This window comes from Medicago sativa, chromosome 4, assembly GCF_051527215.1.
Source record: "Medicago sativa cultivar Bolivia chromosome 4, Bolivia_mono, whole genome shotgun sequence".
In the NCBI taxonomy this organism is placed as follows: Eukaryota; Viridiplantae; Streptophyta; class Magnoliopsida; order Fabales; family Fabaceae; genus Medicago; species Medicago sativa.
In genome coordinates this window covers 88,906,955-88,931,231 of record NC_140752.1, presented here as the reverse complement: position 1 = coordinate 88,931,231, position 24,277 = coordinate 88,906,955, and the positions used below count along the sequence as shown (strand labels likewise).

The window sequence follows — 24,277 nt, the reverse complement described above, 5'->3', positions numbered from 1 at the left end:
ATAAATGATAGATTTTTTAATCCCTTAACTATATAGTTCGATCATCTGTTGTATATGGAAACATTATATTTTGAAAAATGAATTTAAACGAATATTAGTTATCTTCAATTATTTAGTTAGTCTTTAGTCTCTACAGTTGCGTGGATAGACTTATTTTACTTTACAAAGAAAATGGTTGAAAACTGCAAACATTTGTTTGAATCGACTACGATGTTTTTTCAAGTTTTTTTAAAATAGTTTTTTAAGTTTTTTTTTTGTTAAGTTTACAGTGAGATTTACTTTAATAATAGGTGTTATTTTGTCATTAGACGTGACTGGTGTTTATGGAACAGGTCTATTTGACCTCAATGAAAATAAAAACTTCAATGGGTTAATTTTTCAGATATGATTTTATTAAAAAAGGTCATAGAAATTTTATTTTAATGATATATAATTAAGATCCAACTGGTGTAAATGAATGGTTGACTCAATTAAGATACAACCTATAGTCTGGTCAGTTTGGAGCCAATGCCCTTTTGAAAACAATACCGTGGTAGACTTCATTGAGCAAACTGATGTTAATAATGAGTTGGTTGGCTTTGAGGGTGAAGGATCTTTGTGGAGGTTATAATGTATCTTTCTGCAAAACACTCTAGTTGTGGTTAGCAGAATTAATGCTCTGGAGGCTTTTGGCAGGCTGCTTGACTGGGTAGAGTGAAATAAACCTTCAATTTTGATCTCTTATGGTGTCTTTACGAGTTGATTTTTGAAGGTTTTTAGAGGGGAGAGTTTTGGAGGGTAACACACACACATATATATTGTTGCATACAACTAATATTTAAGAAAAAAAAAAATTAAAAGAACAACATGATACTACATGGCACATAAGTTTAACGGACAAATTGCACGAGCACATGCTTTTGACTTCGCCCAGTTTCTTTTTTTGATTGCTATGCATGAATATCTTCTTTTCTACTATCATACAACATTTATTGATTACCATCATACTTGACCATAATAATGATGATGTCAACATTTCATGCCCAAAAATCAAGATTTTGAACTACCAGATGGCAGACGCTGTTGAGAAAGAAAAGGTACTTCAACTATTGTTCCAATGATGTTGTCTCCAACAATTACACTGTCTCCTTCTGAAGCAGCTTGCCTCTTGATGTAACCTAATCCGAAGTGTTCCGATGGCTTCCTTCCAGAGGTGTAACTAGTCAATTTCCCAACCTGCAAAATTTGCAAAAACCATTAATTTTCTGCCAACCGATTCAAGAGGGAACTGTAGGATTACAAAGGTTATCTCAACATCACCACTAGCGTGCTGACTCATTGTACAAGATGGTTGACTCAAACAATTTCTTGCGTGAAAAGTTAATAATACATAATATAGATAGAATTTAGAATTGGTTTCTATTATGATGCATTTTAACTAAATCATTGATAGATATAACCTTAATAGAAAAATTTAGAATCAATTTCGTTTTAAATCTAATGTTATAACTGCAGTTTTCGCAAGGTATGGTTCAATTGGGAATTACTATGTACAAATGTCCATATTTTCAACCAAAGAAGACATTAGATTTGAAAATAAAAAATGTGAACATTTTTTAAAAGAAAATCATAGCACCTTTTTTCCATCCACAGTGATAATACTACCAGGTTCTGCGGCTGCAGAAAGATGAAATCCCCATAACCTCTGTTTGACTCCATCATATGTTATGAGCCTGGCTATAGTCTCCTGTCCTTTGTAACAACCTGAGAAAATCAGAATGGACTAAGTATCAGGCAAGGCTTAATATTTTATGCAGATTGGTAGAGGAAAAAGAGCACTCAATGTACCCTTGTTTAGAGAAATTGAGTTCCATAGACAGGCCTCCAGGACGTTGAATTCGTTTGTGAGCTCCATTCCAGGAGCAGGCCTTCCTGAGAAGTCAAGATACAATCAAAATCATATTGAATCAAACTATATATATATATATACATGAAAAAAAAGAGTAAATTATATTTCAAATGATTTCATTTCAATGATTTACCCAGTTTCATTATGTAAGGCTTTCAGCCTCAAAAACAAATATTATATGCTTAGTAATCTTGTAGGGGAATACGAACACTGGTTATTTCTTAAACAGAAGCCAAGTTCGGCACTCCAGAATTGACTTTTTCAGAAGTCATATGCAACAGTTTATAAATGCTTCTATTGTATTCTTCTAGCACTAAAAGCCTTCATGGGCTAGACACATTTCTTACTCATAAATGTATAGATATAGGCACTGGTAGTACCTGCTGTGGCTTGAATAAAATAAAGCCTAGAAAAATGAGGAAAACTGTCACAGATGTGGAGAAACTTTTGCCGGTAAATAATAACAACGTAAAACGGAACATGGCCGAGATAGTTTGGAGGTTACGGTTTATTGAAATCGATACAGGCCTATAGGGAGATGGGTTGGAAACGGCTCTATTAAATTCCAGAGCCTTTGAAAACACATACATATACTTATATACATACATGACTTAGTCGCCAAGACTTCTAAATTACAGCCCTAATTGGATATAGAAAGTTCCTAATTACTCGTTATTAGATAGATACTAATAAACTCCCTGATATGAAGGTGCGCGCTACTGGAGAACAGAAGGGATGTATAGGATCAGGGGTTCCAATGTGTAACAGAATGGACATGGCTCGTGTAACAAACTGTAAGCGTCGCAATCATTGTAGTCAGGATCGAGTGCTGGTTTGTAGGATCGTTCGATCCTACATCCCAAGGCACCTCAATCGTGCTTCAACTTTACTCAGGTTCGTTTTTGCTCTGTTTTCCTCTGTTTGCTCTGTTTTTCTTCTGTTTTCTCTGTTTTTCCTCTGTTTTTTGTTTGTTTCCTCTGTTTTTCCTCTACTTTCTCTGTTATTTTGCTTGGTTCCTCTATTTTCCTGTATTTTTTTTCTCAACTCTATCAACAACCTACCGATCCTACTTACGAATCGTGCTACGACCCTCGTTTTTACGATCTTTCACCAGCCTACCGATCCTACTTAAAAACCTGAACCTGACTACATTGGTGGCAAACAGAGGATTTGGGAGGGAAATTTTGTTATGGCTTGTAATGGTATATAAAGAGAGGGAATGAGAAATGGGGAAGGAAAAGAGTGGTTAAAAAGATCGTGGGAGAGTACAATGCCTCTCAAAAGCCAGGGATATCTTGTTCTGAATGTTCCATTTTGAATACATCTTAAAGTTATGGACATACACTATTGTCAGTTTTGGCAGTTGAATAATACATCATGCATATCTCATTGTCACTTAATCTGATCCAGTTTCTATCAAATAGATAACTAAACTAACATTGCCATTTGAAACAAATATACATCCTTAAGAAAAATGAAAGGAAATGACTACAAGATATAGGCATACAATTGTCACCTAGTCTAAACAATTTAGTACCTTGGATAACTCGCAACTTATTCCAAGCATTAGAACCCATTGCAACAGCCCCTTGAGCAAGAATAGCTTTCCAGACAGATGGAGCAGCTGCCGGAGACATCATCAATGAAAAACCACCTTCAGAAATGATATTTCCAACTCCTATAGTTATAGGCTGCTTATCAACCTACAAATTCCAAAATATATATATTTGAGAATTTTTAACAAGAATATTAACAGATAATGTAGGTCTTTAAGCTTTTTACCAAAAGGAAAGATGAAAATACTTGGTATTGCTGTTGAAATTTTAATGCTCCAGAAGCTGTGTATATTTAAGTTAAATTTAAATATTTAAGTTATGTAAAAGAGGTAGCCATAGGATAATAGGAAAATGTTGCCAAAAGCGTTGCCAAAAGCAAAAGTCAGTAATATATTATCCATGCCTTTCTTACTTAGGGAAGTATCTGTGAGAAACAAATACATGAAGTATAAAAGCATGTATGACACGATTGAGCATGTAAGGTGTTTTTTGTTAAAAATAAGAAAGGTTAAGGCACACAGACATAACTTTGCAGTCATCATCAAACATACATAACCAGATATATCTTGTACGAGAGAAACTGATGATACCCAAGAAAACTAGTAATTACAAAATTTACAAAAAATAACCAGTAAGGTGAAGCTTACATAAAAATGTTGATGAGTGCCATATGGTTTTCCAATAAGATCACCTACGTTCAAGCTTTCCATCACCTGTTCATGTAATTATATTAAAATTTTCCGACTCTGTCATTCTCACAACTAAATACTGTGATAATGTATCTTACTTGGCTACTTTTGGGTCCTGCCAAAACAAATAAGCTCGTTTGCTTCGTGATGTCTTGAATCTCTACCTTATCAGCAAAAAATATGTACCTTGAAATCATTCCATATAAATCATTTAGTTAATGTTTTTGATAATATTCATCAGGAATGACAATTAGTTGTTCTTTTATCTTATTTTCGGTTTAACCTCCGTCGGAGAATCCTAACAGTAAAATATACAAGTTACTTACTTGTTCAGCATTTCGGTAATGGTCCTACAAGTCTCTGCTGAAACCACCAACATTATTGCATTTTTCTGTCATATCAACAAGAGAAATTAGTCAAAAAAATGAAAGCTAAGATATATTACATTGTAGAGAAGACAAGTAAAAATGATTTTTGAAAGAGGGATGAAAAGAAAATTACCATGATCCACGCATGTGCAATATCTATAGTTCGAGCTGTTGGTGTTACAAAAACAGTGTCACATCCCTAGGGATTTCAGTTAGAGATCCTATTACTTAATCCTGTATTATAATATGAAATATAAAAATGAATTGACAAGAATTTGAAATTGCAAATAAAACATAAATGCAGTCAAACAATGCTACATTCTTCCACATACTTGCCCTGCCTGTAGACCCTCAAAGTTTGCAGTACTCTGGTTGTGAAGGAACTGAACGCGATCATCTCCACTGACTGTATTTCAAGTTATCCAAAATATTCGTGTTAAAATTAAGAAAGCATAAGATCATGTTAAATACAAACTCTCCCAATTGCTTACACTGTATGGACTACTGAAATTTGTAAAATTATATTTAAATTTAAAAGTTTTGGGAGGGTCTTCCTTGTGAATGCATTGCTCTTATGTGGAAAGGCAATTGTACAGAAAATGAAAGTACCTCTTATCCGGCCGAAGTGTGAAAGATCCACAACCTATGTTATTAGATTGCACAGAGAATTAAATTAAAAAGACAATTGAATCCATTATCTAAGAAAGTGGTAATGTACCTAGATAAGTATCTAAACATGCATTGAACTATAGAACTTCAACACTGTATTAGGTTAAATAAACAACAACAGCATGTTACTGCAAAATATTATGTATAAACTGCGAAATTAATTCACAAGCCTGAGCTAATATCATCCCAAGCCCATTAAAGTCATGTAAGCTAGTTGACTTATCAAATTTCATAGTACAAGACAAGAGTTTTAAGCAAAACAAGATACAAGTATGAAGCATCTTTAGAACCATAAATTAATCAATTTAAGGAACTAGAACAAGTACAGAATTAGAATATGCATTGATTCTGATCATTCATATTGTTACTGCCAAATGAAGATGTTCGTGCAAAGAGAATGAGAACATGCATTTAGCTACAGGCATAAAAAAATAACAAAATAGAATACTTACAACAACCCCATTGTCTGCGGCATCCAGTGCTTCTTCATCGTTATGAAATGTTTCAACGATCCCTTCCCCAGAAACCTCGGCACCTGCAGTTTTGACAGTGTCCTGCAACAGTAAAGGTAATAATTAAACAAACAAAGGATTATGCTTAGTCTCCTTAATTTTTTTGCTCTCAAGAAATATCATTTGGGTATTTTAAAAAAGGCTTAATGTTTTACATGTTTTAAGAAGTAATATTGTAATAAGAGGAAATAGGGACATATCAATAGACAATTGTGTAAAATTGGCATACAAACTCAGTGTATAGTCATAGTTATCAAACTCAAATTAATCCTTGTACTGGGGTAATTTTTTCTCTTTTCTTGAAGAAATGAAAAGGCTTGTACATATGCACTCATACTATAAGCACATACGGAACTAGTGTTTGATTGAGTTGTTTCTTCAAACGCCCCCTAAATTGAAAATGACTATCATGTATAAGAACCATAGGTGTAGGTTCTCGATCCTTGTATATGATTATGATGCCTACGAGTCGAGGAGCTTATGAAAATAACTTTGAGCATATCATAAGCTAAATTTGTAAGTTCTGAATCCTATCTCACGGCCATTTTAGTAGCTGAGGTGGGGAGGACAAAACTAAAAAGTATTGTATGTAGTATCTAAATAGAAAACTTTTGTCGTTGAAGAACATAATCCCTGTCAATGAAAATAGGAGGGCACAGCCTTGATGAAAGAAAATGATATATCCGGATTCATTAACACTTGAGGTCAATTACTTGGTTAATGACATGTGCACTTCAAACTACAAACTTTGAAAAGGTAATTTTATCTATCTATTATTCTCTATCATCAAATCAAAGTATTGAATACTATCGATTCTTCTTATATAGAAAATGCATAAAAAAAAACAAAAAAAACATCTAAATTTTACATGTAACCAAACAAATGAATTCAACATTAAAATTTACTATTATCTCAAATCACCATCCAAGTACAATCTACTTATTTTATATGAATTTTCAGGATGATCAACTAGCATAAGAAAATGGAATAAATAAATTATTAAATAAAAAAATTGATAATTGAGAAACGTTGGAAATTACCAAGAAGTCGTGGTCGATGGGTGGAGGGGAAAGGTCGAAAGATGAAGATTGAGCAGAAATAGAGTAAGAAATTTGATTCTTGTTCTTCTTGTTGCGTTGGTGTGAGCAGAATCTGAGGTTTGGGAGTAAACAAGGTTTGAGGAATAGTGAAGATGGAGACCATGGTTGGCTTCGAAGGTTGAAGTAAGATGGCAGTGACAGTGTTGTCATTTCGATTAGGTTATTGGCTTATTGCTAACAGAGGAACATCAAATTTAGAACAACTAGATCGCCGACCCGTGCGCCGCACGGGTCTTATGAAATGAAATAGTTTGATACTAAGTAAAACATAATATTTTGGAATGGAACTTAAATAGTAAACTACATAAAGAACAATTATCAGAGTCACAAAATTTATCGTTTGGTGAAATATTATATCGCCAACCAAAAATGTTACAACAAAATACATAATAGGGGCTATTACACATTTCGGAATACTTCTTCATACACGACGTTAGACAGGGTGCACGGGAAAATTTAAGATAAAATTGGTAAGTATATTAAAAACTTGAAATATCAAACAGATCACATCAAAATAAGATAATTTTTAAGCTCCATGATGTATCTAAAATAAATTTAAAAACTCGTAGCAAAAGATGAGTAAATAAACGTCCGCGTGAGCATGGCTCAGTTGATTTGGACAATGCATAATATATGTAAGGTATGGGGTTCGAACCCCGGCCACCACAAAAAAAAAAAAAAAAAGATGTGTAAATAATAGGAACGATAAGGGATGCCATTTTTAAGCTCTAAAATGCATAAAAGAATCAAACTCTTAAGCCATATGAGAATTGACAAATAAATTATATATCTCATTTTTACGATAATTTCGTAAAGATCTTTCATGCAAAAGTATCATCTAAAAATCAATTAGTATTGAAAGGATCTAAAAATCAATGTAATCTTATTAATAATTTATTATTTCATGCAAGTTCTGCTTAAAATATAGATTCAGATTCCTACATCATCTCAACAAAATCAGCTGATATCACTTATAAAAACATCCTACATCATCTCAACAAAATCAGCTGATATCACTTATAAAAACAAATTGATAGCGAGTAGAAACAATGAAGAAAGTTTGAAATTGATTAAAAAAATAAAAATAGTTGTAGCTTGATCAATCTTCTTGAGAAACTACACCATCTCTATTTCTAAAAATGTCATATTCTTTTATTACTATTGCATGATCTATATCATTGTTAACAGAAATGACATCCATAGAAACTTTTCATTAGGAGAATTATTTTAGTTGCCAAAGAAATTTACATTTGCAAGTACATTTTTTTATCCATTGCTGACCAGTTTCTACTGAAATGAGCATTCCAACAATGGAGAAACATCCATACATTCATCTCACATGTTCTAGATGTTCTAGATAAATCAACCCACTCTCTTTTGTGTTCAGAACTACCAACCAACCCAGTTCTTCAATTCTTCAATATAAGATCCCGTCAGTCTTGCTTCAACCTTCCAAATTTGGATGCCAATGATGCCACAAAACTCATTGTTGCAATTACTTTTCAACCAAACTAAAAAAAAAGTTAATATAACAAATTTAATTTAGGAAACTACATCACATTGATTAATTACATAATTTACCTGTTTGGCTGCAGAGTATATACACAAACTTGATGTCAAACCCACATTTGTAGCAAATCCTTGGAGAACCTTGCGGTGCTACTTTCACCAATTAAGTTCTCATAGTTACAAATCAAATCAATAATACACTCACATTGGGACATCCAAATGCAAATTTTACTTGCTGCATTCTAAATAAATAGTTCCCACCATTACCTAAATAAAATTTAACAACATCACACATAACTAATACTTTTTCATATTGTATAGCCATACCTAGAAATTTGGATTATTGACAGTCAAATCTTCAATTCAATAAAAACACATAATGTTCTAATAATTTGAAAAATATTTGGTCCATATTCTTAGACAATAAAACAATAGATAAGCACCTATCAACATAAACCGAAAAGATATGAGACAGTGCCAACTAAAAATTTAATAAGTATGAATTGAACCTAAATTGACAAACAAAAACAAATTATGTTTGGTTGTAGCTAATAAAACAATCAGAACATCATGAAGGAAAAACGTCCGTCACAAATTGGAAAATGCAAATTTGTCTCAAATGAAAGAAAAAAAAACTCAGTGTTTTCAAAAAGGCATAACAAAATTGTATAAAAGGCAAATGACATCATCAAGCAAAATCGTGATTAGATTAATATACAACTTCAAGAGTAAGAAGAAAGTCAGCTGCATTCCCATACAAAGATTGGTTAGAATTAGAGATAAAATACACTAAGAAAGATAAGCAACAAAAAAGGTTGATTTGCAATAAAAGTGGAAGAGGTAAAAAAGTCTATATAGGTATAATTGGAACCAGAACCGTGGAATAGAAGTGGAAAAGATGACATTGTATTTTTATTCCCTATGCCCTTTCAATTCAATAAGTTCACATGTTTTTATATTTTCTTTATGAAACAATACACAATGTACCTTGGAAACAGATGTGAATTTCAAAGTCCATTGACTACGTGCATGTTATCCCTCAATAAATGCACGCGAAGTGAAGAGGCAATAACAAAATGCAAGCCAAAATTTGAAGTTCAAATTCAACATACATTAGGAGGGAAATATTTTAGGGTTTTATGAATTAGCATTAATGACATAGAATTAGAGGGAAATAATTAGGTTTAGATGTAGCCAAACCTAATAAGCTTTAAGAGTAAGTGATAAGGAGAGAGACAAACATGAGTTTTTTTTTTTTTTTTTAATGGCAAATATATATATAGGGTTATGATAGAAGACACCTTTTATGAAGGTGTCTTTTATCAAGTTACTCTATGAGCATTTGCGAAAAGACACCAACTTACTTTTATGAAGGTGTCTTTTAGCAAAGTTATAACTAAAAAGTGAAAATCACACCTTAAGGTGTGACTTGTTAAAAGACACCACCAAAGGGTTTTGTTACAAGCCACCCTTTGGTGGTGTCTTTTAACAAGTCACACCTTAAGGTGTGATTTTCACTTTTTAGTTATAACTTTGCTAAAAGACACCTTCATAAAAGTAAGTTGGTGTCTTTTCGCAAATGCTCATAGAGTAACTTGATAAAAGACACCTTCATAAAAGGTGTCTTCTATCATAACCCTATATATATATATATATATATATATATATATATATATATATATATATATATATATATATATATATATAAGGAGAAAAGAGTCAAGAATATACAAAAACAGTCGTCAGGCGACACACCCACAGAACACCACAAAGGAGAACGCCCCTAAACCCACAAACGGGACCAGAGACGCACCCACAATCTGAGCGCCCCAAACAGCAGCGAACTCAGCAACCACCTCCACACAAGAAAAAACAACACGAATAACCTGAGAGCTACATCGGGGAGGACGGGGAGATACACCCCACCGAACCCCACAAGCAACCTCAGCAAAACCAAACCACCACAACACCCTACTGGTCCAAACACAGGATGGGCTGCACCTCCCACTCATAGAGAGAGCAGGAACTAGCAGAGCACTTAGCCCGAAACCACTTCCAAGCTAAGAGTTTAACTTTGTCCACCACTGTCTCCTCTCGGAGTAAGCCACCAGCAAAGATAAGGTCATTCCGGGACGCCCAAATGGTCTAAATAACAGCATGCCAAACAAGAAGCAACCCTAACCTAACTCTCCTACTCCCCCCCCCCCCCCCCCAAATCCTATAAATGCCTGGAGCTGCTGAGCTAGCCCCAAAGGCATAACAAACTCCCAATCCAACCACCTAGACACCTGGTACCACACCGGAAAGAAAGAAGGACAAGAAAGGAACAGGTGCACCGTAGACTTCGACGGGTCAACACAGAAAACGCACCCCACCCCATTCACAGGAAGCGGCACACCACGCCTAAAAAGATTGCTCCGAGTGGGTATCCTATCAAGGAGAAGCTGCCACGAGAAAACAATCACTTTAGACGGGGCCCAAGACTTCCAGACCCTGGAGACAGCAAGTAACTCCTCCCCAACTGGGGTCCCCACCGTCTGCAGGCCCTTAATAAGAAATGAGTAGGCCGATTTCACTGAGTACCGGCCATCAGTGCTGCTAGACCAAGACCACCTATCCTCCCTGTCGACCCTCGAACTTCTGGTCGCGACCACAAGGAGGTCAGCAAGCAGATCCGATTCCCAGACAAAGAGCGGTTTCCTCCACAAAAGGTCCCAAACCCTGGCGACCGCCTCCCAACGCCCAAGCTCACCCACTTTCCCATCCATTTGGAGGGAGAGGCGGTAAAGGCGGTTAAACCTAGCCCTAAGGGTTATAGGCCCACACCAGGGGTCATGCCAAAACTGGGTAGAGAGACCATCCCCAACAACTCTAACCACCCCATCAGAAAACCAGTCCCCCGTCGCCTCCTTGTCCCCACCCAAGAGGGAAATATTGGACCATCAGGAGGACACCCCACGAAGGCAAACATGAGTTTTGTTACGACAAAGAGCACTTAGTTATTTTTTTGGTATTAAATGGATCTCTATACACATCTACTCCCTCCATTTCAGTTTGTCGATTTTGGCCAGATTGAAAAATGGAATGAAATAATCATTGGACACAACACTTTTACTAAACTGCCCTTGTTTTATAAAAAAAAACAAACTTAAATTGCATTGAAAATTGTGTGAGAGAAAAGTTGAAGTGTTTATTGAAGGTAGAGTTGGATGAAAAAAAATTAAGTTGTATTGGAAATATAAAGTGACATTCATTTTCAAACAATTTTTTTTGGCTAAAATAACACTCATTGTGAAACGGAGAGAATATTATTTATAATTTTTTAATGATAATATCTAATAAATGAGTTTAGATTACCTTTATTTATTTTCTTCAATTTAGTATCCATTTATAATTTCTTCAAAAACAAAAAGTATCCATTTATAAGAAAGATAGACACATAAGTAGATTAGTAATTAAGTGGATCTCACGAGTGGATCCCACAAAACTATCATGTGTATATCTCTCATAAATGGAGGGAAGCAAAACTTCGAATAAGTATGCAATCCCTTCAACTCAGCATCTCACATAAATTTCTTAAATAAAATTCACTAATCAATCATCAATAATTTTATATCATTATATTTCACTTTTTTAATATTAAAAATAAGTGGAGCCCACTTAAGATTAGGGTCTTATTTGAGGACAGAAAACATAGTAGGTATCAGGTCCTCAAATTTGAGACCCCCCATTAAGAATGGTCTAAAAATACAACGAAAGTAGAGTTGTTCTAAAATGGTCGTACACATCTCATTTAATATTCAGACACGCAATTATAGTGGGGTTAACTCATATATCAAAGTGGGATCTATTGCTAAATGGTAATGAATATCTTCTCGCTTAACCTGAAATATAGTGGTGTTAAATTTCTTTAAAGAGTTTTATCACTCATTACATTTATTAGGGTCATACTTGTCTCAGAGGTGTTAATCTTTACGATTATTCGCAAAAGATACTCAATTCACAAAAAAAAAAAAGTGAGATCAATTAAATACAATTAACGACGATTTTAAATTGTGATGTCTTGTAAAAACAAATGTAAAGTTTTCATATAAATCATATTATTTTTAGTCTAATGTTGATTAATGAAATCTTCTCTCTCTTGTTACCATTATCTACAAGAAGTATAATTTTAAGTGGTCCAACAAAGAACAATTCTACTTATACATATCTAAAATTGAATCATATATATCTCCACTGAATTTTTACAACATTGTCAGACTTTTTTACCCTTCATATTTTCTAGAATACGTATTTGTGGAGTATCCAATAAAATATTTTTAAAAAATTAAAATAATTAATTCTGATATGTATCCACAGGTATCCGTGGAGGATCAGTAACACGGATGCGGTACATCTCTGAATTCGGGCTTTATAGAGCATCGTTAAAACTCTTATGGAAGTTTACCGCCTATTTGAGTCCTAAAAGACTTGAGAGATCAGTATCCACTAGGGGTGGCAAAATGGATGGATATGGATTTGGATCCTAATGGATGGATCAAAAAAGGTCCATTAGTCCATTACAATCCACAATTTTTCTTTCTTAAAAAAAACCATCCAATCCATCCAATTGGAATAAAGTCCATCCAATCCATCTATTATTAGATTTTAATGGATGGATAATTCATCCGATCCATAAATCAAAGTGTATTATTTTTTTTAAAGTGTATTATTTTTTTTGCAAAAGAGCTTATTACAATATATTTTTAAAAAACAGCTTATTTATGCAAAACAGCTTATTATGATCTCTTTTAAAAAAACAGCTTATTCGAAACAACTTATTTATACAAAACAGCTTATTAGGATCTCTTTTTTAAAAAACAACTTATTCGAAACAGATTATTTATGCAAAACAACTTATTATGATCTCTTTAAAAAAAAACAGCTTATTCGAAACAACTTATTTATACAAAACAACTTATTAGGATCTTTTTTTTAAAAACAAATAGTTTATTCGAAACAACTTATTTATGCAAAACAACTTATTATGATCTTTTTTTAAAAAAACATCTTATTCAAAACAGCTTATTTATGCAAAACAGCTTATTACGATCTCATTTTAAAAAACAACATTATGTTTCGAATAAGTTGTTAATTTAGTTAACTATTGATTACATGTTTCTGTGTTTGATTCTGTGTCGTTTACTATTATTTGTTTGGTTCATAGTTGTGATCATTTTCTGTTGTGTCAGTAATGACATATTGTTATCTTACATATGCATTTCAACCTGCATTAGCTGCTTTTCGTTGACTTGGTTTGCAGATGTTGAAAAATTTCTCTTTATAGAGCTCATTGATATTGTGAATCCGGGGAGGATGAAACAAATGATTTTTTATTTGATATGCTTGATTAAAGTTTTTGCTCAAAATACATGCGAAGAAAGATGATGAAATTTAAATGGATGTTGTTGTGAAAATGTTTCAGTTATGTTTCAGTTATGTTTTCACTATCTGAGTATGATTATTAAACTCATAATTAATCACATCTATTGTTTGAATGATTTAAGACATACTCCCTCCGTCTCGGTATATCTGAGTCAGTTTGATTTTTCACACAGATTAAGAAAAATGTATAAATAAAGGGGAAAGTGGAATATATTGAATTGGGAATGATGAAAGTAGTATTAATTAGAGTTATATTGTATTGGGAATGATGAAAGTTGTATTGAAAATTGAAATGACTCAGTTATTTTGAGACACTTTTTTTTAGTAAATGGGTCAGATATTCCGGGACGGAGTGAGTATAATATAATTGTCCTTGTTGTCTTTTAAGTCTTCATAATTTTCCTGTTGGCAAACAACCGCATAATTGCTCCAGGGAATAATAAAGCAAATAATTTTTTATTTGTTCTGTTTGTTTATGAAAAGCTTAATGAAGTTTTTGCTCAAAACACATAACGTGACGAAATATTAATGGATGTAACACATAACGTGACGAAATATTAATGGATGTATGTGGGAAGATGTTTCTATTCAATTCATATTTAATTGCATCTTATATAATTTAAATGATTTAAGGCATGTAATCGTTCCTTGTTGTCTTTAAGTCTTCAATGATTTCCCCGTTTGCAACCAACCAAATATTATGCAACATTATGTTTTGCATAAATAAGTTGTTTTTTAAAAAAGAGATCCTAACAAGTTGTTTTGTATAAATAAGTTGTTTCGAATAAGCTGTTTTGCATAACTAAAAAAAGTTTAGTTAAAAAATTATTCGTTTTGGTATTTTATTTTATGAAATTAAAAAAAGTGGGGAGAGATATGATTTAATTAAAAAAATAGTTTAGTTAAAAAAATAAGGTGATAATAAAAAATATAATTATTTAAATAAAAAATATTAATATTTTTTGAAGTTATCCATTGGACTTTTTTATTTTAAATAGGTGATCCATTGAATTTTTAAAATAAGGTGGATGAATCAAATTCATCCATAGTTTTTAATGGATTGATCCAAACCAATCCATTAACAAATTATTTTGTTTGATGGATGGATTGGATGGATTTTGTAGTGGATGGATTGGATGGATATGGATCTCATGGATCACATTGTCACCCCTAGTATCCACAGTTGCTCGCACGGAGGATGCCTGATTTACATCAAAAATTGTTTCCTATAATTACAAACGCTTGATTGTTTATTTACATTTGCGGACTGTTTCCTAAAAATTATTTACAATTACTTAAAACTTCAAAAATCTGAGAAGAACCTTGTTTCCCTATGAAATATGAAGTTGAGAAACATTTAGAACCACAACCACCGACTGACATGTTAAGTGCACATCTAACAAACATGACGGTTATAAAAACTTTACACGTGTGTCTTAGGCTAAGGAAGAAAAATTCGCACTACGATTTCTACCGGAGTTTGGATGATAACGTGCTCAACATTGGATGGCAAGCTTAGTCCATAGTTAAATGGAATCCATATTGTCAAATCCAGCTACTTTAATGGTCGCACTGTTTTGCCCACTTTCAATCGCATGTGCAATGGAGTTAGCATACTTGCGAAACTGCAACAATCCAAGCATAATAAGTCAATTATTTTTCATTCACTGTCACAATAAACAATGCAAGAATCATCACTCAAAATTGAAAATCAACATTGCAGTGTGGTTAACAAGGATTCGCGCTCATTTGACATGATAAACAGTAAAAAAAATTAAAATCTATTTACCAAAAAAACAGAAAAAGTAAAATCTATGTGAAAGTTGCAACTGACATAGAGCAACTTTGAATTTCAGTTCTAATTTCCATTTTCCTATTATGAGGTATGGCTGCAATTTGAAATTTTGAAGCCAAATAGGGTATTAAGATTTTTAGACCACACATGCTTCCAAAATAGGATAAACGGCCACATACCTCTTTTTCTATCTCTTCGCATTTACTATCTAACTGATCCACTTTTTCTGTTGCAGATTCTTTTGCCAAGGTAATTCTACTATTTACCGCATCCACCTGTCAATTGTAAACAAAAAATAACAATTTATTCTTTCATCAAACTTAATGACTTAATATGAAAGAAAATGCAAACAATTGCCTAACGAATACTAATCACGATTAAGTATTGAGATAAGAAGTAATGTTGCTGGTTTCACCTAGTGGATGAATGGTTTGAACCCATGCCCTTCAAACCCTCTCATACACAGATTGAAACCAGTGTTGACGGAGATAAGAAGTAACGTTTTCTTTAGTTATGGATGTATTTAGGGTTTATACTTTCCATTAGAGATTTATATTCCGCTTAATAAAAGATACCTTTGAATACTCAGCCTCAACATGTCTCCTTCTTATTTCAATGTCACAGCTCTTTGATTCCATCTCGGATTTTTTACTGTCTAGGTAGTTGGTTTCTTCTTCTGTCGCGATAATGCGTTCTTTTTCCAACTGCTTCTTCATCCCTTCCATAAGCTCAACTGAGGAGGGAAAACACAACCCACACACACATATACGTGTTTAAAGAGCAATGTTATAAAGCATTAAAGCTTTTTTACAGAAATCATAACAAAATAACATGGCATATTGACATATGTGCTGCTTCAGTAAGCAAATGTATTTTCTTTTCGACAAGATGATGATGATGATGATGATGATGATAACAACAACAACAACAACAATAACAATAATAATAATAATAATAATAATAATAACATGATAAAAATCATGCCTCAGTGAAAGGTAATTAGCCAACGGCATTTGGAAATGGAATACCAGCATTGCGTGTTTGCACAAGAACTTACCTTTAGTTTGCCTTTCAACCAAATTGACCTGAAGGGACTTATCCATAACTTCTTCGTCATCAAGTTTAGCCTTTAATGCTTTATGATTCTTTTCAATAGATTTAGCTGAATAGGCCTATAGGAAGGTCTAAAGAATCAAACAAGAGATTTTGCACAATAACTATTTTTAATGAAGAAAAATCCCACAGATCATAGTAGAATATCTCATATATCTAAAACAACATTCCCATCATGTGTTCCATTCAAATCCAAAAAAACAAAAAAAGTTTTTCCTTGTTTGATATACAGGGGAAAATTCATTACAAAAATTTAAATCATCATGCTAAACGAAGGAGCACGAGTCAAATAACAAGACGATAGGGAATACCTGTTCTTGTATAACCTGCACCTTCTTGCAGTGATTCGACATTTTCTTGTATACCTGAAAAGGAATTGATAAAGTGATCTATATTATCTATGACAAAACATTACATTATGAAAAAAGTCATAACCCCGAAGAGATATAGATAATTTTGTTTGCAGTTTACATTATGGAATGAGTAAATGGCTACAATATCAGTGCACACAGATATTTTTAACCAATATAAATAATGTTGAAAATTGAATGACAACATCTATAAGGTAAATTATATTAAGCAGATTACGTACTCTCATTATCCATTTTATGTTCATGTTTGTTCTTTAATCCCCATTACAAGGGAAAATTCAATTTGCATAAATCCAACACAGTTTGGCCAAAGGCCCCACCAATCGTAAAAACAAATCATCTTATTTATTTATATAAAGGGAATAATTAGAAAACAAAGATAAATCATACCTCGTGGATATTTAAAATACCCAGTGTTTTGAAATTGAAACAAATAAAATTCTAACAAACACAATATTTTGGAATGGAGGGAGTACTATCTGGTGACAACATACCTTGGCATAAACTTCAACGAGGGCAGTCTTCTTGTGGAAATTGTGCATGACTAACCTTTCAGCGTTTCTTGCCTTCTCTTGAGCTAATTTCTTTTGAGCTAAAGCCCTCTTTATGCAAGATAAGGAAATCAAATTTAAATAGGTAGAGACAGAAAATAAAATCCTATACCTACACAGGAAGAAAATCTAAAATAGCATGCAGTTTTTTATCATCTTAAAAGTGATAATATTTTTATGATTAAAATAAATTTTAGTCTCTAGTTTCCACTTGCTTTCAATATTTAGTTTCTACAATTTCTTTTAAATTCAATTGTCAAACTTACAAACATCTTCAAAATAGTCTCCACCGCCATTTTTCATATATGATATCATCAATTCAGCCCTCACAGGACATTTAGTAAAAAAGGTATTAGATGAGCATGCATTGATTAAAAGGAAAATAGCCATTATTTCAAACTAACAATGTTTTCCATTGTGGTAAAAACACAAAATGTATTATGTCAGGGCAGTCCAATAAAACGCAAATACAATATTTGCACAGGCAGATAGGGTGGAGAAATCAAAGTACATTGTGTAGCAAGAATGCAATAAGTTTGATTTTGTGAACAAAATAGGCTATATTTTTTTTTAAAAATGTATAGAATATACAAAAAACTAACATGGAAAAAAAAATAATGGCAACTGATTCTAATGATTGGAGCTAATCGAATGAAAAAAATACCTGTACTTTATCAGGCGACTGAACAATTTTTGAACATAGATTTGCATTCTCTTGAACACTTTGTATAAGTCTATATTCAGCATCAGAAATCTGGAGTGACAAAATCAAGTAAAATAATTTATCACCAAAACCAGCACAAGAATTAATATACTACTATGAACTAATTCGATTAAGCTTTAATTGTTAATTGTTACCAAACAAAGAAATTAATAGTGAACACCTTCCAAAACTGCAGCTTGCAATATATGTGCAAGTTACACATATCCAACATAAACTATTCACACAAGCTTCTCATCTACTAATCCAAAGGTTCAATGTCCTAATCCCACATGAATTGCTCACGTAGATTTCTATGCCTCTAATGAAATCTATTGCATATACTATTGGAAAACCTCAATATCAAGTAAGATTATGTAACTCATCATGCTAAGTTTCTATTATTGGTCAAAGCATATTAAGATTGTATTCCATCAGACAACAAACTCACCTTATCATCCATTTCCACAGTTTTCTCCTTCAACTTCTTCAAATCAGTCCTCAATGACATCTGTTTGTTGTTCAGGTTTGCAATAGTTTGACGCAGCTCTTTCACCTGTGCATCCACCTCCTGAACATAAGGCATCTCTCTTCCCCTTGCTTCTTTGCATTCTTCAATCGCCAACGTCAACTATAACATAACAAAAATCAATCAATGAAATACCAGTACCAACACACACATACAAATTATATTTAAAAAAATAAAAATCGACTATTATATAAACCTGCATAATCCTATCCTCTTTGATCTTGGCTCTCTCGTCTTCCAAAGTGTTGATTTCTTCAATAATTGGTGATATGGAATTCATCATCTCATTCCTGATATTAAAAAACTGACAATTAGGTCATGTTTTAGTTTTTTTTTTTTTCCTCTCTTTTGGCTTACTCGTTCCGGTTAGCTCCGGCACTTATAAGCAAAAATTTACCTTTTCAATTCATTGAATAACTAATATATCTAATCTAAAAAGTAAGTATTTGTTTATGTGATGATTATGCAGAAGTGGTTGAAGAAGTGAAAGTAACCAATGGATGCAGAAACTGAGAAGAGCGCCGAGGAAAAACTCGGTTCGACGAGGATCAGGTTTGAGAAGATCAGCGAAATTGAATGAATATTTCTGAGGACATTCAAGAGCATTAAGCATTTCCTTGATCTTGTTGTAAAGCTTGATAACAGGGACCGATCCAACGTGAAGATCAGGATTCTCAAGATGCTCTAGGGCATTGAACTCAAGCTGTTCGTCGTAATCCCTGTGAGAAATGAAAAAGAGAAAAACAAAGTGAAAAGGAGAATAGAAACGAAACGTGTGAAGGAAGGATTGGAGAGAAGAGAAAAGATAGTTACTCGGGGAGGAGATAGTTGAGGATGTGAGTGTAAAGATGGAAAACGACGCCGGTTTTAGGGTTGGAAATGTCGTTCTCTGTAACGGTGGCAATTTGAAAGTCGTTTAGGAATTGAACTATTTCCGGCCGCCGTAGCCTTGGGTGGTCGCGGTTCGACATTTCTTCGGAATGTATCTGACTCTGTGTGATGCCGATTGAAATGGTGTGAGTAACCCGTGATGCACGGTGGCGTTTACAGCGGGAATTTTTCCACAAATGTTCGATTATTCCGGGATATTTTCTACTTTCAAATTTCAAATTTTTATGTTTTCCTTAGCCGTTGGACAATGACTAAGCATTGGGGGGAATACGCTTTTAATGGCTTCCATTAAGGCAATGTTTGCTAGAGCCAATAAATTAGCTTATACACCATCCGGTCACTATTACAAGCAAAACTTTGTATTTTAGATTCATTCATTAAATGATGTATGTGGTCCATAATAAAGACCACATACATCATTTAATGAATGAATCTAAAATACAAAGTTTTGCTTATAATAGTGACCGGAGGGTGTAGTTCATTAAGGCAATGTTTGGTAGAGTCAATAAATTAGCTTATAGTTACAAGCTTTTTTCACAAGCTTAAAATTTTTATTGAGATGTTATTTTGAATCTCATTGACAAAATTAAGATATAAGTTAGTTAATAGTTGAAAAACTAAATGATAACCGATAATAGACGAGTTATACTCTCTCTAAAAGAAAATTTTCTCTTACCTCTCTCTAAGAAGTCAACCCACAGCCTCGCTCCTTTCCAAACTTTGTCTTTCACGATGTAGATAGTGGTGGTGGTGCGACGGTGGTTCGACCATCCGCATCACCTTGTGTCGTGATGCTCTCGTCGTTGACTCTTGTTTCACAACTCCTTCAACTGCTTTTAGATCCGGAGGCACGTGTTTCACGACGGCGCTTTCGTCGTAGACACATATCTCACGACGGTGTTTCGTCGGAGACACAGGTTTCACAGCCGTTGTTTTGCCTTTTCTTGATGGTTTTGGTGTGGCTGCTCAGATCCGGTGTAGTGCGGTGTCGTTGTGTTTTGTTGTTTGGGTGGTGGTGCGACGAGATTGACCCTCCGCACCACCGGTGGCCCTGTTCTGTCCATCGGCTGTTTGTTTTCGAATCTCCTTCTGTCAGCAGATTTGATCCTGGTTTCGGTTACGTAGGAGCGCAACGGTTCAATATTGCTTTGCGGCGATTTGTGGTGGTTATGGTGGTTTTTTTCGGTGTTTTTTGTGGTGGTGTGGTGTTAATGGTGGTTTCTCGGTTCATTTCTCAACAGTTTTGGGTGGCTGCTGTCCGGATGGCCTGGAGGTGGCTCGGTGCTGCTGGTGTGGCTGTGCAACATTGCTGGATGATGTGTTGTGACAGAATAAATAGGGCTCTCCTTGGTCTTCTGTTGGAACATTGGTGTGAATATGGAAAGAAATTGGAAGGTTGGAAGATTAAACACCAAGTTATTAAACTTTGATCTAGTGTTGTGTGAATTAAAAAAAATTATGTGGGGGTCCCACATAAAATAGAACACACACATTAGTAGTGTTTAAATAGTGGTATTTAATTTTAAATACCTGATAAGAATGAAAATAATTATTATTATTATTTTTATTCATGGATATCACTTCCCATAATTTTAGCTTATGTTGGTTGTGACAAGATTGAGAATCCAACTGAATTTCCTATCTTTCCTTCGTAGTGGATTTGTTTCTTTTTTAACTTATCCGATTAGTTTGTTACTTGAGCTAATCTGTGAGTTGCTTAATTTTTAAGTTTACTTAATGCTTAAGTTTCTCCAAATTAGTTACAAACTCTCCCTATAAAAGGAGAGTTCGCCTAGTTCAAAAAAAAAAAACACACCGAAATTTGCAGTTGATGCTTCCTGTGTCTTTCCTCTCTTCTCCCTCCTTCGACTTGTGTTAACAAGTCCTTCTCCTTTTTCTACTCCTTTCTGTCCCTTCGGAATTAAGAGTGTTCTTAAGACCATAGTCCCTTTTCGGTTTAATGTCCCTTCGGAATTAAGAATGGTCTTAAGTTCATAGTCCCTTTGATATTTTTATGTCCTTCGGAATAAATAATAATTTAAGATCATAGTCCCTTTTTCGGTATAATGTCCCTTCAAAATTATGAATGATCTTAAATATATTCTTCTTCGATTCTTGAAGAAGTTAAACGTTAGAGTGGTGTAAAACCATATTTGAGTGATCATGCTATCATAGTTGGAGAAATTAAAGATAGAATGGTGGTAACACCATATTTGAGTGGTCTCATTACCATAATAGAATGGTAACACTACCATATTAAAGTGGTTTCAGTATTAAAGAGTGGTCTTAGTACCATAATTGAGGTGTAATTCTCGAACGGTTTTCTACGGTGCAGTAGTTAACTGCACAGTTGTAGCTGGGCTTGTTTTATCCTGGAGGCAGCGTGGTTGATAGTCTACCATGCACAATTTTGGGTAGTGCCACGAAACGTCTTAAAGAGAGCGACCTGGTCGTGACTCAACCTAGTAACAACTTCGGTAGATAATAAAATTTGGAAATCCAAATACAACAGTTTGGAAATCTAAAAACAACAATTTTAAGACGTTTCGATCTGCTATATCTACCAAAGAAGTTACTTATTGAGATTAAATTGTCCCTAAATAAATTATGGATAAATCAAGCTATAAGAATTACATATTTTGACTGAAACGATGAAGTGTTTGTTGTTGTTATAACAACAACACTAAAAAGTTTAAGATTATCATTGATAATCACAAAACAGACAAGTTTGTTACAAAACTTTACAAAGGATTTGAACGAAAAAAAAAAACGTGAAGTTGTTATTGATGAACTCAAATTTTTTTTGGATGAAACTTACTGACACAGTTACGTATTGTTTTTATTCAATAACAAATGGAAAAAAAAAAGGACGCTACGGTTCTAAGCATTGTGTGCCTACTCTACCAAAAAATTGCCTCTGTACAGAACATGAACTAATTTACTTTTGGTAAATTAAAGCAATAATATATATTTAATAAGTTATTGATTATAACTATTATTGGAGCATCAATATTTGGTAGACGGATATAAATTCGAGCACTCAATTATTTTTGGATTTTGATCCTATAAGAACAGGTCTAGTGACTTGTACATCATGCATTCTTTGGTAAAAGATTGTACCTTTAATGGTAGGTTTAAAATTAAAATTATACTTCTATTTTATTAGTTGTGTGATTTTAATATTTGACATGTGAACAAGCGTTTAATATTAAAACTTGAGTACTTTGACTTAATTCCAACGTTATATGATTAGACAATTTTATTTATTGCAGTCAAGATATATGAACCCAAAGTTCATATAAATCAGAATTTAGAGAATATGAATCTCTAAACATAATAAATTATGATATGTGTGAATTTGATGACACATAAATTAGAAATGATAAAATGATGTTTTTATCATATTTATTGATGACTGTGAATTTTGGAAAATAAAATTGATATGTTTGAATGTTCAATTTTTATAACAAAAATTGAAATTTATAGAGTACCCAAGTCTAAGAACAAAAATTCTAATTAAGAATTTTTTGAAGAAAAGACAATCCAACTTGTCTTATTTTTGAACTTGAGTTTGTCGGGATTATATTTAGATTCTGGACTCCAAGAGAGTTGAACTCACTAGTAGAGCCTATGAATGTGTATTCATTGGTTATGCTATAAATAGCGAAACATATAGATTTTAAGACCTAAATGTTAAAGTGATCATAGAATTAAAAGACGCTGATTTCTATGAAGTAAGTACCCCTTTAACTAAAGAATAGTGGGGGCACTAGTGGGGGATCTAATGGGAGCATGGCATTAGTGGAGGGCAAAATAAATTCCCTTCTAAAAATTAAGAACTAGTGGAGGCACTATATCTAATCACATTCATGTAATTAGAAATAGTTATGAAAACATCATACGAGATGTTATAGAACCTCAAGGAGGTAAGAAAGCTAAAATTGCTAAAGAGTATGAACTTGGTTTATACATTGGAAGAAGATTCATTAAGCCTTAAAGAAGTTATATCCTCATTGGATACTGAATTATGGCAAGAAACAATAAACGATGAAATGGATTCTCTAGAGTCTAACAAAACATGACACTTTGTTGACTTGTCTCATGGTTGCAAACTAATCGGTTGTATTTGGATTTTAGGAAAAAGAACTAAAACCTGATGGTACGGTTTATGAATACAAGGATATCCTTGTAGTCAAAGGTTTTAGAAAAAGAGAAAAATATAGACTTCTTCGATACTCATTCACCAGTCATTAGAATCATATCCATAAGAGTACTAGTCCCTTTAGCCGTTGTTCATAACTCGACAGTACTCCAAAAGGATGTGAAAGTTGCCTTTTTTTTATGGTGAACTAGAAGAATAAATTTATATGAAACAACCTGAAAGTTTTACGTGTCTTGGACAAGGAAAACAAGGTATGTAAGTTAGATAATTCTTTGTGAGGTCTAAAATAAACTCTTAAGGAATGACATGAAAAATTTGATATTCTAATGTTATCGAATGAGTATAAAATGAATGAAAGTGACAAATAATATATGCACGATCATATGTCTCTATGAAGACGACTTGCTCATATTTGATTTAAAGATTCATGTTATGAATTATGTGAAATCA

General features: G+C 33.4%; 3 protein-coding genes and 1 long non-coding RNA gene across 4 annotated transcripts; all 4 read right to left on the bottom strand.

The window, feature by feature from the left end:
* Window positions 1-797: 797 nt before the first annotated feature.
* On the bottom strand, window positions 798-6,948 carry LOC146933424 (Glycine cleavage T-protein family). Its single transcript, XM_085705208.1, has 12 exons — window positions 6,723-6,948; window positions 5,623-5,724; window positions 5,111-5,144; window positions 4,834-4,907; window positions 4,635-4,700; window positions 4,460-4,524; window positions 4,232-4,319; window positions 4,092-4,157; window positions 3,426-3,591; window positions 1,828-1,911; window positions 1,616-1,743; window positions 798-1,215 (listed from the first exon to the last, which is right to left on the bottom strand). The coding sequence occupies exons 1-12, from the start codon at window positions 6,930-6,932 to the stop codon at window positions 1,030-1,032; spliced, it is 1,269 nt and encodes a 422-aa protein (XP_085561334.1). The 5' UTR covers window positions 6,933-6,948; the 3' UTR covers window positions 798-1,029.
* A 964-nt stretch (window positions 6,949-7,912) lies between these two features.
* LOC146933423 (uncharacterized) lies at window positions 7,913-8,497 on the bottom strand. The gene is made up of 2 exons (XR_015007459.1): window positions 8,364-8,497; window positions 7,913-8,293 (listed from the first exon to the last, which is right to left on the bottom strand). It is a non-coding gene; the product is annotated as an uncharacterized LOC146933423 (long non-coding RNA).
* A 1,536-nt stretch (window positions 8,498-10,033) lies between these two features.
* On the bottom strand, window positions 10,034-11,059 carry LOC146933422 (uncharacterized). Its single transcript, XM_085707836.1, has 3 exons — window positions 10,520-11,059; window positions 10,293-10,436; window positions 10,034-10,147 (listed from the first exon to the last, which is right to left on the bottom strand). The coding sequence occupies exons 1-3, from the start codon at window positions 11,057-11,059 to the stop codon at window positions 10,034-10,036; spliced, it is 798 nt and encodes a 265-aa protein (XP_085563962.1).
* A 3,862-nt stretch (window positions 11,060-14,921) lies between these two features.
* Window positions 14,922-20,039, bottom strand: LOC146933421 (kinetochore protein NUF2 homolog). Its single transcript, XM_085705207.1, has 11 exons — window positions 19,588-20,039; window positions 19,269-19,493; window positions 18,971-19,064; window positions 18,697-18,876; window positions 18,210-18,299; window positions 17,489-17,596; window positions 16,935-16,988; window positions 16,568-16,682; window positions 16,086-16,243; window positions 15,690-15,785; window positions 14,922-15,340 (listed from the first exon to the last, which is right to left on the bottom strand). The coding sequence occupies exons 1-11, from the start codon at window positions 19,743-19,745 to the stop codon at window positions 15,242-15,244; spliced, it is 1,377 nt and encodes a 458-aa protein (XP_085561333.1). The 5' UTR covers window positions 19,746-20,039; the 3' UTR covers window positions 14,922-15,241.
* Window positions 20,040-24,277: the final 4,238 nt, after the last annotated feature.

Excerpts from the sequence above, each read along its gene's own strand:
- LOC146933424 (XM_085705208.1), bottom strand. The coding sequence starts at position 6,932 with ATGACAACACTGTCACTGCCATCTTACTTCAACCTTCGAAGCCAACCA. Across the intron at positions 4,320-4,459 it reads ATTACCGAAATGCTGAACAA|GTACATATTTTTTGCTGATA; the intron begins GTAAGTAACTTG and ends AATGATTTCAAG. Across the intron at positions 4,158-4,231 it reads CAGGACCCAAAAGTAGCCAA|GTGATGGAAAGCTTGAACGT; the intron begins GTAAGATACATT and ends TTACATGAACAG.
- LOC146933422 (XM_085707836.1), bottom strand. The coding sequence starts at position 11,059 with ATGGATGGGAAAGTGGGTGAGCTTGGGCGTTGGGAGGCGGTCGCCAGG. Across the intron at positions 10,437-10,519 it reads GGCTAGCTCAGCAGCTCCAG|ACCATTTGGGCGTCCCGGAA; the intron begins GCATTTATAGGA and ends GCTGTTATTTAG. Across the intron at positions 10,148-10,292 it reads GCTCTCTCTATGAGTGGGAG|GTGGTTGCTGAGTTCGCTGC; the intron begins GTGCAGCCCATC and ends TCTTGTGTGGAG.
- LOC146933421 (XM_085705207.1), bottom strand. The coding sequence starts at position 19,745 with ATGTCGAACCGCGACCACCCAAGGCTACGGCGGCCGGAAATAGTTCAA. Across the intron at positions 16,683-16,934 it reads TGCAGGTTATACAAGAACAG|GCCTATTCAGCTAAATCTAT; the intron begins GTATTCCCTATC and ends ACCTTCCTATAG. Across the intron at positions 15,786-16,085 it reads TTGAGGCTGAGTATTCAAAG|GTGGATGCGGTAAATAGTAG; the intron begins GTATCTTTTATT and ends TACAATTGACAG.